The sequence below is a fragment of the Ursus arctos genome, unplaced genomic scaffold, assembly GCF_023065955.2.
Source record: "Ursus arctos isolate Adak ecotype North America unplaced genomic scaffold, UrsArc2.0 scaffold_31, whole genome shotgun sequence".
NCBI lineage: Eukaryota > Metazoa > Chordata > Mammalia > Carnivora > Ursidae > Ursus > Ursus arctos.
The window spans coordinates 32,988,049-33,006,281 of record NW_026622997.1 but is presented as its reverse complement, the minus strand read 5'-3'; the positions used below and the strand labels follow the sequence as shown (position 1 = coordinate 33,006,281).

At 41.7% G+C, this 18,233-nt stretch overlaps 1 protein-coding gene across 7 annotated transcripts in view; it reads left to right on the top strand.

Annotated features, from left to right (window-relative positions):
* The window catches only part of KIF6 (kinesin family member 6), a 423,767-nt gene that overhangs the window by 319,177 nt on the left and 86,357 nt on the right, over positions 1-18,233 (top strand). For all 7 annotated transcript variants that reach the window (XM_044378327.3, XM_026482835.4, XM_057304795.1 and 4 more), the window contains one exon: positions 438-493. In XM_044378327.3, the coding sequence (XP_044234262.2) occupies positions 438-493 (56 nt within the window). The remainder of the gene's footprint in view (positions 1-437; positions 494-18,233) is intronic.

The following is an 18,233-nucleotide window of genomic DNA, read 5'->3' as shown; positions in this document are numbered from 1 at the left end:
ATAGTTGGCCAGCCTCAGACCGATTACTTTATAATCAGAAAAAAAATTATTTAATTTATAGTAAGCATGTATTCTCAGCTATAACTATAGGATCTTGGTACTGCGATTAATAGAGAACAGCGGGGTACAAAAGTCTTACAGCCATACTTTATTCCTGTACCCTTGCATCATAAAACACTCAAAATTGCAAGTCATAAACTACAGAATATTAGGATGCATATTCTGTGCTGGATAGAGAAGTAAAAAATCATGATACCAGTAATTAATACAAATTTTAGCTCTATTTTAAGCCCACTATATGTCATTTATTTAGATTTTCTTTTATATCTTTCCATAAATTTTTAAATTATTTTACAGAGTTCTCAGGAATCTATTATTTTTAAAGCATAATTTGGGATGAACAGAAAACAGCAAATTCTTTTTTTTTCCCCCTGCAGATTTTCTGAAGCAAAGGCCCTGGGAGAAAGTATAAATGAAACAAGAAGTAAAATTGGTAAGCAGATGATATTCTGTGAGCCTCTTTCACAGACCATTTTCCTGGTGAAAATCAGGTCATGATGTCCCTCCAAATAACCATGAAGCCACGTTTCAAGACATCCCTGCCAAGGAAGCCTCTTTGAGAGTGCCTGTCCTTGGAAGTTTGTCATCTCCCCCACCATCCATCAGGAAAAGTGTTTTCTTTTGTCTAGAACTGGAACTTTTCATCCTCATGCCAGCCTGAGCTCTAGCATCCCAAGGAGAAAGTTTTGCTTTTCCCCCGGTGTTCCTCAACAATAGCTCAACTAGTCCTAACTGCAAGACTACAGTCATGTTTCATATTTTCAAGTGCTGTGGAACACTTTAACACACACACACACCCAAAACTTATTTGTAACATTTTTGGCACAGGTGTGCATTTTGCATTTTTCAGCACCATTCAATAAGCCAGTGAGAGGAGGAGAAGGAAAATGAACCTCTGTGCCTTCCCAGGACACAGGCTTCCCAGCAGGGCTCCGCCACTTAGGTGGGTATCCCTGGAAAGATGAGGTTAAGGCAGGTGGTAAACTCAATAAAAGTATGCCTCATATTTTTGTCAAAGTGGGAGGAAAATGTTTCCTTCATCCCTAGCTAGAAGACACCCAGGGACCCATTACCCAGGCTGAGGCAGCTCTGCAGAGGGGGGCCTCTTATGCCTTTGCCTCTTCCCAGAGAAGCTGTCCTGCATCTATCTCCCTTGTCCCCACCTTCCTCTGCTCCTAAGTGAGGACAAGACAGAAGCCACTGTGAGTGTCCCCTTTGGCTTTTCCTACAGGATATGGAAAATTACAACAGCTTCAGGCACTCATTCTCTTTTTTTTTTAATAATTTTATATTATGTTGTGTTAGTCACCATACAGTATATCCTTAGTTTTTGATGTAATGTTCCATGATTCATTATTTGTGTATAACACCCAGTGCACCATGCAATATGTGCCCTCCTTAATACCCATCACCAGCCTATCCCATTCCCCCACACCCCACCCCTCTGAAGCCCTCAGTTTGTTTCCCAGAGTCCATAGTCTCTCATGGTTCATTCCCTCTTCTGTTTACCCCCCTTTTCTTCTTCCCTTTCTTCTCCTACTGATCTTCCTACTTCTTATGTTCCATAAATGAGTGAAACCATATGATAATTTTCTTTCTCTGCTGGACTTATCTCACTTGGCATAATCTCCTCCAGTCCCATCCATGTTGCTGCAAATGTTGTGTAATCATTTGTTCCAATGGCTGAGTAATATTCCATTGTATGTATGGACCCCATCTTCTTAATCCAGTCATCCATTGAAAGGCATCTTGGCTCCCTCCACAATTTAGCTATTGTGGACAATGCTGCTATGAACATTGGGGTGCAAGTGGCCCTTCTCTTCACTATGTCTGTATCTTTGGGGTAAATACCCAGGAGTGCAATGGCTGGATCATAGGGTAACTCTATTTTTAACTTTTTGAGGAACCTCCACACTGTTTTCCAGAGTGGCTGTACCAACTTGCATTCCCACCAACAGTGTAAGAGGGATCCGCTTTCTCTACAACCTCTCCAACATTTGTTGTTTCCTGCCTTGTCAATTTTTGCCATTCTGAGGTGGTATCTCAAGGTGGTTTTGATCTGAATTTCCCTGATGGCTAATGATTTTGAACATTTTTTCATGTGTCTGTTAGCCATTTGTATGTCTTCATTGGAAAAGTGTCTGTCCATATCTTCTGCCCAGTTTTTGATTCCATTATTTGTTTCTCGTGCATTGAGTTTGAGAAGTTCTTTGTAGATCGTGGATACCAGTCTTTTATCTGTAGTGTCGTTTGCAAATATCTTCTCCTGTTCCGTGGGCTGCCTCTTAGGTTTTTTGACTGTTTCCTTGGCTGTGCAGAAACTTTTGATCTTGATTAAGTCCCACAAGTTCATTTTTTCTTTTGTTTCTCTTGCGTTTGGAGATGTGTCATGAAAAAAGTTGCTGTGGCTGATGTCGTAGAGGTTGCTGCCTATGTTCTCCGCTAGGATTTTGATGGAGTCCTGTCTCACATCGGGGTCTTTCATCCATTTGGAGTTTAACTTTGTGTATGGTGCGAGAGAGTGGTCAAGTTTCATTCTTTTGCATGTAGCTGTCCAATTTTCCCAGCACCATTTATTGAAGAGACTGTCTTTTTTCCACCGGATGTTTTTTCATGCTTTGTCAAAGATTAGTTGCCCAAAGAGCCGAGGGTCCATTTCTGGGTTCTCCATTCTGTTCCATTGGTCTATGTGTCTGTTTTTGTGCCAGTACCATGCTGTCTTTGTGATCACAGCTTTGTAGTACAGCTCGAAATCCGGCATTGTGATGCCCCCAGCTTTGTTTTTCCTTTTCAACAATTCCTTGGTGATTCAAGGCCTTTTCTGGTTCCACACAAATTTAAGGGCTGTTTGTTCCAGTTCTTTGAAAAATGTCATTGGTATTTTCTTCGGGATGGCATTGACAGTGTAGATTGCTCTGGGTAGCATAGACATTTTAACTATGTTTATTCTTCCAATCCATGAGCATGGAATATTTTTCCATCTTTTTGTGTCTTCTTCAATGTCTTTCAAGAATGATTTGTAGTTTCTAGGGGCGCCTGGGTGGCACAGCGGTTAAAGCGTCTGCCTTCGGCTCAGGGCGTGATCCCGGCGTTCCGGGATCGAGCCCCACGTCAGGCTCCTCCTCTATGAGCCTGCTTCTTCCTCTCCCAATCCCCCTGCTTGTGTTCCCTCTCTCACTGGCTGTCTCTATCTCTGTCAAATAAATAAATAAAATCTTTAAAAAAAAAAAAAAAGAATGATTTGTAGTTTCTAGAATATAGAACCTTTACATCTCTGGTTAAGTTAATTTCGAGATAACGTATGATTTTTGGTGCTATTGTAAATGGAATCGATTCCCTAATTTCTCTTTCTTTAGTCTCATTGTTCGTGGATAGAAATGCAACTGATTTCTGAGCATTGATTTTGTATCCCGCCGCATTACTGAATTGCTCTATAAGTTCTAGTAGTTGGGGGGTGGATTCTTTTGGATTTTCCATATAGAGTATCATGTCATCTGCGAAGAGAGACAGTTTGACTTCTTTTTTGCTGATTTGGATACCTTTGATTCCTTTTTGTTGTCTGATTGCTGTTGCAAGGACTTCTAATACTATGTTGAATAATAATGGCGAGAGTGGGCATCCTTGTGGTGTTCCTAATCTTAAGTAAGGGAAAGGCTTCCAGCTTTTCCCCATTGAGAATGATATTCACTCTAGGCTTTTCATAGATGGTTTTAATGAAATTGAGGAATGTACCCTCCATCCCTACACTCTGAAGGATTTTAATCAGGAAAGGATGCTGTATTTTGTCAAATGCTTTTTCTGCATCTATTGACAGGATCATATGGTTCTTGACTCTTTTCCTGTTGTTATGATCTATCACACTGATCGATTTGCAAATGTTGAACCACCCTTGCATCCCAGGGATGGATCCCACTTGGTCATGATGGATAATCCTTTTAATGTACTGTTGAATCCTATTAGCTAGGATCTTGTTGAGAATTTTGGCGTCCATATTCATCAGGGATATTGGTCTGTAATTCTCCTTTTTGATGGGGTCTTTGCCTGGTTTGGGGATCAAGGTAATACTGGCCTCATGGAAAGAGTTTGGTAGTTTTCCTTCTGTTTCTATTTTTTGAAACAGCTTCAGGAGAATAGGTATTATTTCTTCTTTGAATGTTTGGTAGAATTCCCCAGGGAATCCATCAGGCCATGGAGTCTTGTTTTTTGGGAGGTTTCTGATCACTGCTTCAATCTCTTCATAATTAATTGCTCTGTTTAAAGAATCAATTTCTTCCTCTTTCAGTCTTGGTAGTTTATATGTTTCTAGGAAGGCATCCATTTCTTCCAGGTTGTTTAATTTATTGGCATAAAGCTGTTAATAAAAGTTTCTAATGATCCTTCCTATTTCATTGGTGTTGGTTGTGACCTCTCCTTTTTCATTCATAATTTTATTAATTTGGGTCCTTTCTCTATTCTTTTGAATAAGTCTGGCCAATGGCTTATCGATGCTATTTATTCTTTCAAAGAACCAGCTTCTCGTTCTGTTGATCTGCTCTACTGTACTCCTGGTTTCTAATTCATTGATCTCTGCTCTAATCTTGATCAACTGCCTTCTCATGCGTGGGTTTGGCCTGTTCTTCTGTTCCAGCTCCAGCTTCTGGAGGTGAGAATATAAAAACTGCATTTTAGATTTTTCTGTTCTTTTGAGTGAGGCTTGGATGGCTATGTATTTTCCCCTTAGGACAGCCTTTGCAGTGTCCCATAGGTTTTGGACCGTCGTGTTTTCATTCTCGTTGGTCTCCATAAATTGTTTAAATTGATTTGTAATTTCCTGGTTTACCCAATCATTCTTGAGTAGGATGGTTCTTAGTTTCCACGTGTTTGAGTTTCTTCCAAATTTTTCCTTGTGATTGAGTTCCAATTTCAAGGCATTGTGGTCTGAGACTATGCAGAAAATAATTTGTGTCTTTTGGTATCAGTTGAGACCTGTTTCGTGACCCAGTATATGGTCTTCTGGAGAAAGTTCCATGTGCATTTGGAAAGAATGAGTATTCTGTTGTTCTGGGGTGTAGTGTTCTGTATATTTCTATGAGGCACTCAGTCTTTCACTAGGAGTCTCACATTCTTCTCTGCCGCCTGAGGCACCTAGGCCCTGAGCAATGCCCAGCACCGTGCAGAGAATCTCAGGGGATTCCCTGAGACTATAGAGATTCTCAACCTAAGATCTAGGAACTTAGGTGGGGGGGAAATGAGCCTTTATTTTCACCAACCTCTACCTGCAATTTATCGTACTTTCAGTAATGAATGTAGGCAGCTGACCCCAGTAGGATTAGCAACACCCATGGAAATTTCAGACATTTTCAGTTCACAGCCCATTGTGGCAGATATCATAAAACATCTTTTATACTCATCAGGACTTCAAAATTATGGTCGTTATTAGACTCACCATTAGATCTTATTATGTAATGCATTTGTATAAAAGCATATAGATATTTAAAAGTTTTAAAATTTGGATAACTATTTCAGTTTAACTGATTTCTCTTTAAAATCCGTTTAAAAAAAAAATCTATGCATCCAAAAAAATCATCATCCTGAGAAAGGGTCCCTGGTTTCATCAGACTGCCAGAAGGATCCCTGGCAAAAAACAAAGATTACAAACTTGTTTCTTGTTTCCCAAACCCCTAAAACTGCATGAAAAAGAAAACTGAGTTTTAAGGGTGTGTACATTTTTCTGGAGATAATATCCATAGTTTGTCTGATTCTCAGAGGGGTCAGTGACCCAAGCCAATAAGGAAATTGGTTCTAGGTCAGTGCCCCATCAGCAGTGCCAAGACATTAGGCAAAAAGCACACCCTGCTGAGGAGTAGCCCAGTCCCAGCTGCAGGACCGTGCTGGCCCATGTAGCTGGATGACCTGGAAGGAAGGGAGGAGGGAAGGGAGAGGGGAAGGGAGGGGGAAGGGGAAGCAGGCCTCAGTGCATCCAGGGCCAACCTGTCAGCCTTGAGGGACTCAAAGGACCCAGTGGTCTGTTTTTATCCCTGGAGTGATAAGAGGGAAAGACCTTTCATAAACTGCTTCTCCCAAAAAAGTAATATAAAGTTTTGCTCTTGAAAAATATCTAACTCTCTCAACCAAAGTAAAACCAAAGTGTTCATTCCAACACTATTGAAATAGATTCATGATAAAAGACACCAATGGCCTATACTAATACAGTTTTTCACTCTGAGTACAGGTGGTTGTCATAAATAATTCTGAATTCTCCATAATTTTGGTGCAATATCATATGTTCATGGATCCAATTTGCCACATTCTCAAGAGGCAAGTGAGATGCTGCCCTACAGCTCTGTGGGTTGTGAGGGCTGTAATTTTCCTCTCAGAGAGGATGATCTGGACACACGAAGGGTCCAGATGTGCTAGCAGAAACCCTGGGCAAGTGGACCTTTGTTTTTTTTTTTCTGGATCATAACAAGCAGAGCTCATACCAGCTTGAGATTCAAGCATTCACTGTACCAAAAAAGAAGCTAGTTTAGTGGTGTTAATAGCGCCAATGTCACTCTTCCTTTACTTTATGCAAAGAGCAGACCAAGACCCACCCCCTGGCCACCCATTTTCCTAATGTGCTTTTGATCCAAGGGGGTCCAGGTGCGGTGGATCACTGAGACTCAGCCTCATTACCGAGCAAGCTCTCATGGTGCTTGACCCCAGGAAGTAGCCCACCATCACTGCATGTCAGAGGCAAGGCTAAGATTAAGGAAATATAAGGTGGAACTTGTACACACATTTAAATGTAAAATCTCCAAGGCGATCTTGAAGGAAACTGGCTTCAGGAGATTTGTGACCTTTCTAATTATAATTTTTCCTAGGGAGAAATGAAATCAAGTGGAATTTTCAGTCCCCAGTGACTAAAATCTTAGACTTAGTGAATCTAAGAGTCAGGAGGTGGGAGCTTGGCACAGATATACCATCACGTGTGTGGAATGGTGATTCAGCTCCGCTCCCAAACTGTGCCACATCCTGCCTCTGGACCCCGAGGCAGGAATGGGATGCTGTGGAGTGCATGTGGAATTGGCCTGCAGAGAGGAAATGAAAACTGTATTTGTGAACTACAGATCAACCAGCCCATGTGTTTCAAGTTCAGGTTCCTTCCTGGGTAATTTGTTTTTCCCTGACATTGTGATCTAGAACTACCACTTGAGTTTCATCCTCAAGAATTCCTAAAGGCTAACAATTCAGTTATAACCACATAATGTCTAATTTTACGTGGCATAGTAAGTCAACCAAAACTTCTATGTTCTTTCCTTTTGTAACAAGCTAACCCAAACTAGGTAGATAAACTCTTGCCACCAAGTCCTTTTCTGTCCTTCTCCGTACACCATGTACATCAATTCTGATGTCAAATCAGTTGAAATCAGAAATGGAAGAAATAGCCAATTTAGAATCTCCCCGAAAAAAGTAGAGTCTTTGTTTCTGTAAGAGAGGCATTTTCATTGTATTTACATGTCCCATACACAAGAGCATTAGACTACTTTTCATCACATGGGCTGTGTATTTTACACATTCACATACACCCTGTTTTCATGCATCATATCTCTAAAAATGCCATTGAGCCCAAACCGGGGGTTGGGGGGGAGAAATAGACTGTGCGAGAAGCGATGGCATCAACCAGGCCACTTTTCACTTGCTGGAATTCTGGCATTCCTTCTTTTACATCAGTGTTCTGCCACTGGCAGCATTGTCTTTGGCAACAAGGAACAATGAAGGGCTGCCCTTTGGCATAAGGCCCACCCCTAGACCAGTCCAGGAGTCAGCTGCTTTGGAGTCAGGGGAAAGAGCTTGACTGGCACCTCTTCATCCTCCACCAACCCCTCCAGGCCTAAATGAAACCTTACATCACAGGATGCTGCACAGAAGGGTTTTCACTAGTGGGCCAATCAGTGATCAATTCAAAAGTCACAGGAAATGTAATAGCAGTAGCTGTTAGCGGAAGGTGAAGGGAAACACCAAACGCTAGAAAGCTAACAAAACACTCTGTAAGGTTTCTTTCTCCTACTCCAAATTCAAAGGACTCCAGCCACCCCTCCCTCCATTTGGACAACACTCTTTAATAAAATGTTTCTCTTACACATTTGGGCATTGGGAAAATCATTTCTCAGATCCAGGTCTCCAACAACAGGGTAAATAGGACGATTTTCAGTTGTGTGCCTTTCTGTACTTGGATCTTCCCTTGAGGTTTGCTTCTGGACCTATTGATGCATGTTGGCTTCTAGTAGCTTATCCAGGAGTAGGGGAAAGATGACATCTGGGTCATTTTGCTAGATCATGAAGACCTGAATTAAGTATATCTTTTGTTACTCTTTGTCACTAGTCCCAATTAACAGCCACCCCAACAACAGTTTCCACCATGTATGAGGCACTGACTGTGCCGTGCCAAAACTTGACATATGGCTCATTTAATCCTCTCAAAGAAGGACCATGACCTCTAGGGGGGCAGGAGTGTTACCTTATGAGGTATATTCTAGATCACAATTTTTAGTCTTAATGGTTCCAGAATCAAGATACATTTGGCCATTTTTTCACATTTTACAAACCTCCGGAATGAAGATGAGTCTTAACATTGACGTAATCTAGGTTCTGTGAAATAGGGAATTACCGTTATTTTGCAGATTTTTTAAAAATGGAGTTTCAGTGAGGTTGCCTGCTATATGACTAAGTCAGAATCAAATTCCATCTCTGTCCAACTCCAAAACTTTTAAATACAGTTTATGATCTCCATAAAGTCAGACTTATCTGACTTGGACATGTTCTTCTGAGTTTAAAATTTCACTCAGCTGTTACTCAGTTCTCCTTGAATCTTTGGCCTTTATCCGGTGTACCCAACAAAAGACTCAAACTACACCTTAGCTCATGTACACACAGCCCAAGAAGATGAAAAGGGTCTTTGTAACATGATTAACGATAGGTCGTTTTGTGCCTATTGGGGCTCGGTTGCAGGGGCGGGTGGCCCCTGAAACACAGCCTGCTCTTGCTCTCATTTCCGTTTGCACCAGCCCAGGCTTGCGTCTGCCCTTAGGAATGGATGACTTTTTCTGGTTTGCAGAAAGATATGCTATGGACTTGCAGTAGCCCTGGTAGGGTTCAGTGTCCCACATGGGTTTCAACCATCCTCTTCGGTGGTTTGGAAAATAGAATAGTGGGTTGTATTTTCAGGCTCCATACAATTCCAACTGAATGGGTTTAGTGATGCTTCAGGAAACAAAGCATTAACTTAGATGAGGTTTAGTAGGAATGGGTGTCATGAAGTACTTCCGCTTCATGCAAAACAGTCACCAATAAGCACCAGAGAAAGCCTGATTAAGGGCAGCATAGAAGTCTTCAGTGACCACAAGATAAAAATACGTTACCACCAAGTGGAAAATACTATCCTCTCAAAACTGAGACATGCAGAAGCCAAGACTTCCACTCTGCCCAGCATGTCCATGTGCACATTGCATTTGCTCTATGAGAAGAGAGATGGTTCAGAGAAAAGCAGCTGAGGTGATGAGTAGATCTTTTGCTTTATGAAACAACTCACCCCGTGTTTATTTTAAATAACAAGCTTTGTCTGTGCTTTAGAGTATTCTTGGGATTTTTTTAAAACTACACTTATCAAAAATATTCTATTAATTTGTGCTGCATTTGTATTGGCCAGGATGTTTGGCTGTAAGCGTAAAAGGAAATTTACTGTCTCATGTAACCCGGAAGTCGGAGGAGTACAGTTGGCTTCACATGTTCCCTTCTTTCCCTCCTCCTCCTACTCTTCTTCCTTTACTTCCTCCTCCTCCCCCTCCACCCCTCCTTCCATCTCGCAGTGCTACTTGACTAAGTTCCCTGACGGCCTCACCCCATTTAGTGACAAGGTACCTCTGAAAGCTCTCGGTTTACATGGTCTGTGGAATTCATAGTCCCAGTAAATGCGATCATCCCCAACAATATTGGCAAAAAGTCCCTGGAGGGAGGATGCTTAGCCTGGCTTAAGTCATGTGCCCATCTCTAAAGCAATTCCTCCATCCAATGAAACACTTTGATTGGCTGGGACTGGTTGCTCCGCCCATTTCTAGGAGGGAGATTTAACCTGCCCGCACCGCATAAACTGAAAAAGATTTGTAAGGTATTGAAGAATCATCTTTCTTCGAAGAAAGAAACGCTGGGTACACAACCACCAAGTTCACTACAGACCTTTCAGAAATGTGTCTGTGGTTTGAAACAAAGTTATCTGTAAAGGAATGAATTGTAGGTCCTATGAGAAAAGATAACAGTTAAAGTGATTTATCCAATAAAAAAGAAAGCTGTGCACAGGGAATTTAAAAAGCTGGTTTTAAGTATCAGTGCTTCTGTTATTATGGAAGAAATGCAGAATTCCATGCTAAAAAATTATCGGGCTGGTAAGAAAATTGAGATTGGGGCGACCTCTCAAAACCCACGCAACTTTATAACTGGAGCTCTAACAAAACCAATTACAATCCTAATAAAAATAATGATGTAAACAGAAAGAAGTGTTAAATTCCTAATACATAGGGAAACATGATCTAAAACATCAGATTTGTTTTCCCATTTGAGGCTCCGTGATAGAAGAGGGGGTGTAAGGAAGGGTTGAGGTGCTGAGTTACAGAGACGTGACCAACATGCACAAAGATGGGAAGAGCCAGACAGCAAGAAAGTGTCCTGACCACCCTGGACCGAAAGAAGGAATGTGTGTATAGTCCCGTGCTTCTCTACAGCCCATGGGCCTCAGCTCGGCAAGCTGACATTTTACTTGGTGACTTCTTCCTGGTATTGCAAAAATGTTAACTTACTAGAGAAAAAATCCTTTGTGAGCAGATGAAGCTGCTGCATGATGCGGATTTCTGCCAAAGGCATAGTCATAAGCGAGCTGTGTATGACGTGATGTCATACGGAGGGACCAACAAATCGTAATTCATCTTTAAAGAGTCTGAAAAAGGGAAAAAAGGTAATTTTCAATTGTGTTGAAAATACAGTTAATCGTTGGAAAATACATTGTGTCCAAAAGGTAATTAAATGGATAGAGACTCTAAGAATCTTATTTAAAAGCAGGATAGATGGGCCTCTTTCTGAGACGGCTCAGGGCAGCTAGAAATGAAAAGAGCGAAGCTGCTTTCTCGAGGTCCCTCATGCAAAAATCTGGAACGCTGAAACTCCAAGACATGCAGTTATCTGAGTGACAGCCCATCACCAGCGTGACTGATGTCTTCACGGAATGGACTGAGTGCTCTGCTGTCATAGTTTGGAGATCAAACAAACAAAAATGATCTGAGGAAGCCTAAGGGCTGTACTGTATGTTAACTGACAAGAGGTAACACTAATAACTGTCACGTATAAGGAAGGAAACCACGATTTCGTTCGAATGACAGCCAAAAAAGATGGATGACTGCTGTCCCGGAGTCCTGACAGAGTGGTCGTACCTTAATGAAGGAAGCAGGGTCCGGGATCTGGCCTTGTCTGGATGGATTCAGGAAAGCCATGCCAATCAAACTCACTATAAACCAGAGAAGCAAGTGTTAAATTTATCTTGAAGGATGTTCCTTCACAGACAGGAGCTCTTAAACTGCCTCCGTCTGGAGCATCTTCTCTTAAGAAACAAAGTAGATTAGTTATTGGAAGGCTGGCAAATAGGCAGTCCTAGGCACAAAGAGAATCAAAACAAAGGAAAGAGCTTGGAGAGACAGGTGCTCCTAGTCATGGGGAAGCCCCCCAGGGCATCCATTGCCCACAGGAGCAACTCTCCCGACAGTAATTACAGTCGGTCTCCAGGCTGACCAGCCCCCTTCTGTGCATAAGAACCTTTTCTCCAGAAAAGATAAAATACCATTCATTAGGATTCTACTTACTGTAATTATTTCCCATTCCTGACTCTCAAGAATGAAGCCCACATCACTTTGAATTGTGCTCTGGGTCACAGAAACAATCACTTTTAGTTTGGTTCTTTTGATTTTCAGAAATAGAAACCCAGTCGAGCTAGCTCAGGCTTGGGAGGCAAGAATCTCCTCAATATGCAGTAATAAGATCTGAGACCCGTCCAAGCTGTAGTGGGAGCCAGACCCAGGACCCAGTGGGGCGCCAGGACCCAGGGTGGCTCCAGAGCCCAGTGCACCTTCCCCAGGCCTTCCTCAGGGCAGCTTGCCACCTCTGTGCATACCTGCTCTCGCAACCTGCTGGTCCTGCTGACCGTAGGCCTTGTTTGCTAGCCTTTGATTTGCTCTGGCCCCAGCTGGGCCTGAAAGCATCCTTTAACACTCTGTCCCCAGGGTGAATGCGCTCATTATTTGCTTATTTCTTAGCTCAAAGTTATGAGAAAGAGAACTTGAGTGACCCACTCTATCCTTTCTAGGCCTCCAGGACAGCAGGTGCTGGCCAGCTTAAGAATGTACTGTCTTGAGGTCAGAAACCCACCCCTGGTCCAGGCAGCCGGGGAAGAAAAGAGGTCTCAGAAAGAGGCCACCTAGGCAGCAGGGGAGGTTTCTCTTTTAAAAGGAGGGTGGGTAGAGAAGGCACAGTGATTGACATCCTGTATCTTCTGGGCTTTATCTTATAGAGAGCTGTGTAAAAATTTTCACCAGTTCAGCTCCTATAAGGTTATAGCAATTCCTTCATTTGCGGGTTCTAAAGGAAGCAGGGCACCATTTCACCTGTGGTTTACCAACAATACTAGTGACTAATCTTTGTAAAGTGCATTATAATATATGGGGGTTTATTTTGTTATTTTTATATAGTCAAATCCATTGATCTTTTCTTTTATGGCTGCCTTCATTGCTTTTGTACTTAGAAAGGGTCATTGGAACAATAATAACGATGGGTTGTTCATTGCCAAGTATTTGTTTAAAGCTTTCTAAATTTTCTTATAGTTTTTTATTGTCTATTTTTCACACTCAACTCATTTAGACTTTATTGTGGAATATGGCATCAGCTGAGGCTCAAAGTGGAATCTTTTGCGAAGAACCAATTTTCCTAACACCTATTTGGTTTAATGAAATGCCTTAAAATAAAATTTCTCCCCCTCATAGGAGAGACATTTCAGATTTTCAGAAGGCAGCCGATGCATCTAATCTCATCATAGCAGTGACGTACACCTTCGACACGATAATTTTCATACGAGTATTTCAAAAATAACTTTGCCAGCCAATACTATTATCTGGATATCAGAATAAACCTGCAGAGGAGTGCCAACTTTTATGTGACCCAGGAAGTTCACGGAGGGGGAGTGACAGGTGCGTATCTGTAAGTGACTGGTCCCTGCAGGCTGAGGGCCCTCTTCACACTCTGTGAAGGGAAGGAGGCTGTCTTTTTTTTTTTTTTTTCAATTTAGTTAACATATAGTTTCAGGGGTAGAACTTGGTGATTCATCAGTTGCATATACCACCCAGTGCTCATTACTTCAAGTGCCCTCCTTAATGCCCATCACCCAATTACCCCCTCACCCCACCCATCTCCCCTCCAGCATCCCTTGGTTTGAACCCTAGAGTTCAGCATCTTATGATTTGCCTCCCTTTCTGTTTTCATCTTATTTTTTTTCCTTCCCTTCCCCTATGTTTTGTTTATATATATATATATATATATATAGGTAATATATATATATATATATATATATATATATATATATATATATATATATAATGTTAGTCACCATACAGTACATCCCTAGTTTTCTATGTAAAGTTCCATGATTCACATCGAGCTTTACATCGGAAACCAGGGATGTACTGTATGGTGACTAGCATAATATAATAAAAAATCATTAAAAAAAAAAAGTTCCATGATTCATTACTTGCGTATAACACCCAGTGCACCATGCAATACGTGCCCTCCTTACTAAAGCAATAGGCCATCACTGGCCTATCCCATTCCCCCACCCCCCTCCCTTCTGAAGCCCTCAGTTTGTTTCCCAGAGTCCATGGTCTCTCATGGTTCATTCCCCCTTCTGTTTACCCCCCCTTTCTTCTTCCCCTTCTTCTCCTACCGATCTTCCTACTTCTTATGTTCTATAAATGAGCGAAACCATATGATAATTGTCTTTCTCTGCTTGACTTATTTCGCTTAGCATTATCTCCTCCACTCCCGTCCATGTTGCAGCAAATGTTGAGAAATGGTTCTTTTTAATGGCTGAGTAATATTCCATTGTATCACATCTGTTTTGTTTCTTAACTTCCACATATGAGTGAGAGCATATGGTAATTGTCTTTCTCTGACTGATTTATTTCACTTAGCTTAATACCCTCTAGCTCCGTCCACGTCATTGCAAATGGCAAGATTTCATTCTTTTTTATGGATGAGTAATATTCCATTATGTGTGGGTCTGTGTGTGTATATGTACCACATCTTCTTGATCCATTCATCTGTCAATGGACATCTGGGCTCTTTGAAGGAGACTGTCTTTAAACCCAGCAGTACAAGCTGATTCACCTTACTGATTTGCCAGGGGAAGATAGATGGTACCATGTTGTTTCAACTCTAAGGAGAAAAAGTGAATTATCTTACATTGATTAAACAGGAGGAATAATTGTAGCTGGCTTAGAAGTGGGTAGGGGCTTTGTTAATGATGCTACATAGGCAAGAGCTGAAACTAGCAGAGGGTTTGCTGTGTCTCCTGCCAACCACCCTGAAAACACTGATGAGTTCCCTGCTGAAAACCAGCAAGAGCTTTCAAAAGCAGGGGACACACAAAGGCGGGAATATCCTTCCCCCACAGTGGTCATTCTGTTCAGGGTGGAGACAGCCTGGGTTTGCTGTTGGCTTCATGTAGTAACCCGACCCTGTGCATCAGCCCCATCCCCTAACATAAAGTCTGCACCACAACTTACCAAGCGAGACCAAAAATATGCATGTGCAGCTCCACCCCAAGATGTGCTAGTTAAAACATAGACCTTTCGGGGGGGAGGGGGACCAGATACCATGCAGAGACATTCATCCATCTGCAGGGACTCAGCACTCTCCTTCCAACAGGTAGATGTCAGCTGTTGGACAACATTTAAAGAACTGAGATCCTCCCAAACACATGCAGGCTGCATCACTAATCAGGCATCTCCTGAACAAAAGCCTAGCCCTGGCAGTTTATGTGGGGGTAAAAATAGGACTCTGGGCAACTGCCTGAGCAAAGCTGAAAGGGCAGCCACAGGCAGGACCAGCGGGAGTGCCACTGGGATGCTCTGAAGTTTGGGATCAATATTTGGACAGATTAGGGTTGCCTGAAAGGACTGGGAGCAAACAGAGAAGCTCGAGGCCAGCCATTGTGTGTCTAAGCACAGACTTTGGGCCAGCAAGAGTTAAAGAGGTGGAGTCCCCACCATGATAGTAATAATAACTAACTTTGGTAGAGATACTAGTATTATCCTGTTATAGATAAAGAAGCTGAGGCCAAAGGAGGTTAATAAACATGCTCAATAATACACCACTTAGTGAGGGGTAGAGCCAGAGCTGGGACGAGTTTCTGTTGGGCTCCAAAGTCAATGCCCTTGGATGGCAGGAGAATTCACAATTCAACGAAGAATGTGTTAGGCTCCTGTTGTATAAGTGCCCAGGAAGGTCATGTGTTCTCCCTGAGTTCAAGTTGATGATAAAAAGAAGGAAAAGGAGCCAGTAAAGAAAGCCTTTACCACCTCTTTACTTCCAACAGTATAACAAGAGAAGGAGGCAGAAAGGTTGGCAGGAGGTGGAGAAGGGCTAAGTCAGCCAAGGGAGGGTAGGCCTACCTTCCTAGGCTCTCTTCCTTGATCTGGAGTTTAGAAAGTTGTAAATTTCTTGGAGATTTAATTTCTATCTCCTGTTAATTGTGCATGGGATTCTTGGATGCAGTTTCCCTGTAGAATGTTCAAACACTACATTAATATACAAATCAAAATGTGACAGCTCTTGTAATTTCCTCTCTCCAGTACCAACTACACCCCCTCCCTAGAGGGGAGTAACCACTTTCAACAATTTGATGCATGTTTTCCACCCCCTTCTGTGCATTTCTAGATAGATAGATGAGATAGATAGAAGATAGATAGATGATAGATAGATAGATGATAGATAGATGATAGATAGATAGATAGATAGATAGATAGATAGATAGATGATAGATAGATAGATAGATATAGATAGATGATAGATAGATATAGATGACAGATAGATGATAGATACTACATGCATAGATACATACACACACACACAGAGCCCACCAGCAAACACATATGAAGATACCCTGTTTTGTTGCGTAAATGAGGCCATAATGTACATGTTACTCCTCACCTTGCTTTTCTCATGTACCAGTGAATGTGGGTCTACTGCTCACCATTTTTGACGGGGCTACTTATAAGTATAAATAAACCATGATCTATTTAACTACACCCTTATAACAACCACTTTATTTTCCCCCAATTTTTTTCTGTCACAAACACTGCATGCGTTTTTATGTACAAATGTGAGTGTTTCTTTGAGTTAGATGCCTAGAAGTAGAATTGGGGATAACAGTGGTGAATGTGTATTTTTTAATTTTAATGAGTACTCCCCAGTTGCCTTCCCAAGAGGGTTTCATTAGTTTGCATTCTCATCAGTGTGTGACAGTACCCATCCCACTGCCCCCTTGCTTGTACATGATAATATCAGTCATTTTAGGTTTTGCCAGTTGGATAGCAAAAAATGGTATTTCATTATTGTCTTCATTTGCATTTCCCTGACAGCTGGTGGAATTGAATGCTTTTTCATGTGTCTCATATCTTTTGCCCATTGGTCGGTTGAATTGCTCTTTTTGATTTGTGGGAGCTCTTTGTATCCTCTGGATATTGGGCTTTTGTCTATGGAGTATGTAGCAGATGTTTTTCTTCCAGTCTGCCACTCGTTTTAATTTTCTCTTAAGATTTCTGCAAGAACTCTAGGACAGTTGCTTTTCCCTAATTAAAAAAAAAATATGCCTTGGATAAGACTGGTTTGTCTGCTCTTCTTTATTGGAAGTTGTCTGTAACTGGGAGTTATCCAACCTACCTCACCATAGATAGGCTCTCATCTATCTCTCTATCACCCTGCCTCACCATAGCATAAGAAGATATCCAGAGTAATGTGGTCACACTGCACAGCACTCACCAAAACATATATGGGCCCAAACTGGACATGATCATTTCAGATCATTTGTCTTGTAGCCACTGGCCACTACATGAGTACATGACCCCTGCGTACAGAATGTTAAACCTTCTACCAGACCACCAGTCTGATGATTTTATTGCTGAAGACATAAGCTTTGTAATGAGGCAGAGACTGATTTTATTAATTTAATCTTTATTGAAGTTATCTTTAATGATGCCTGAATATTTTTAAAATTTAATTGTATTTTACAAAACAACCTATTAACACATGTTGAGATGGTGCTGAAGTCCAGAAAACCTCCTAATAAATCATTGGAATGTAGCAATACCTAGCAACTCATTAGCAAATAGCAGGGTCCTTGGGTACTCCCTTCTGTTGGAAGACAAAAGCACATAGTTAAGGAATAACTACAGAAATGGGTAATGGACCAAGTAAACTTAATAGACAAGGGACATCAAAGACACAAAGTTTATTAATCGCCTGCACCAAAAACCTAAAGCAAGGGCAGGTCTATGTTTGAAAGTTATGAAACAATATACTCCTGCAGAGAGGTAAATATGCCAGTCTTGTAAAAAAGACAAAATATGTCATGGAGAATAGTCATGAAGTGTTTAGCTTTACTTTATCCTCAGTGAGATAACTAGAACAAAACCTTTATTAGCTCCCATGACAGAGGCTCTGCCATATGCAAAAAGGGGTCCAACACCCAGGAGGCCATATACCATATCCACAGGGGGCAGAGCTGAATTGGAGAGGACTTTGGCCTAACAGCCACTAATCAGTGTGTGATGGGGACTCCCTAGGCAGGCAGTCCTCAACAAGACAGTCATGGCAATACCTTTCTGCTGTTGTCACTTAGGGGGAGAGGATGGACCACAGCAGAGGAAGGAGTTCCAGAGACCAGACTGCTGCCAAAGCCACAAAGCTGTTCAAATGCTAAAGAATAATCCATGGATGCTGATTCTAAACAAGAAATCCACTGGGGAAGGTTTGGTGGTGAGGGAAACAATAGATTTGGCAGTAGTCTGCCAATAGGAAGTTGGCCACCTTTATATTAGAATTCCAGGTAATAACTAGGAAAGGTT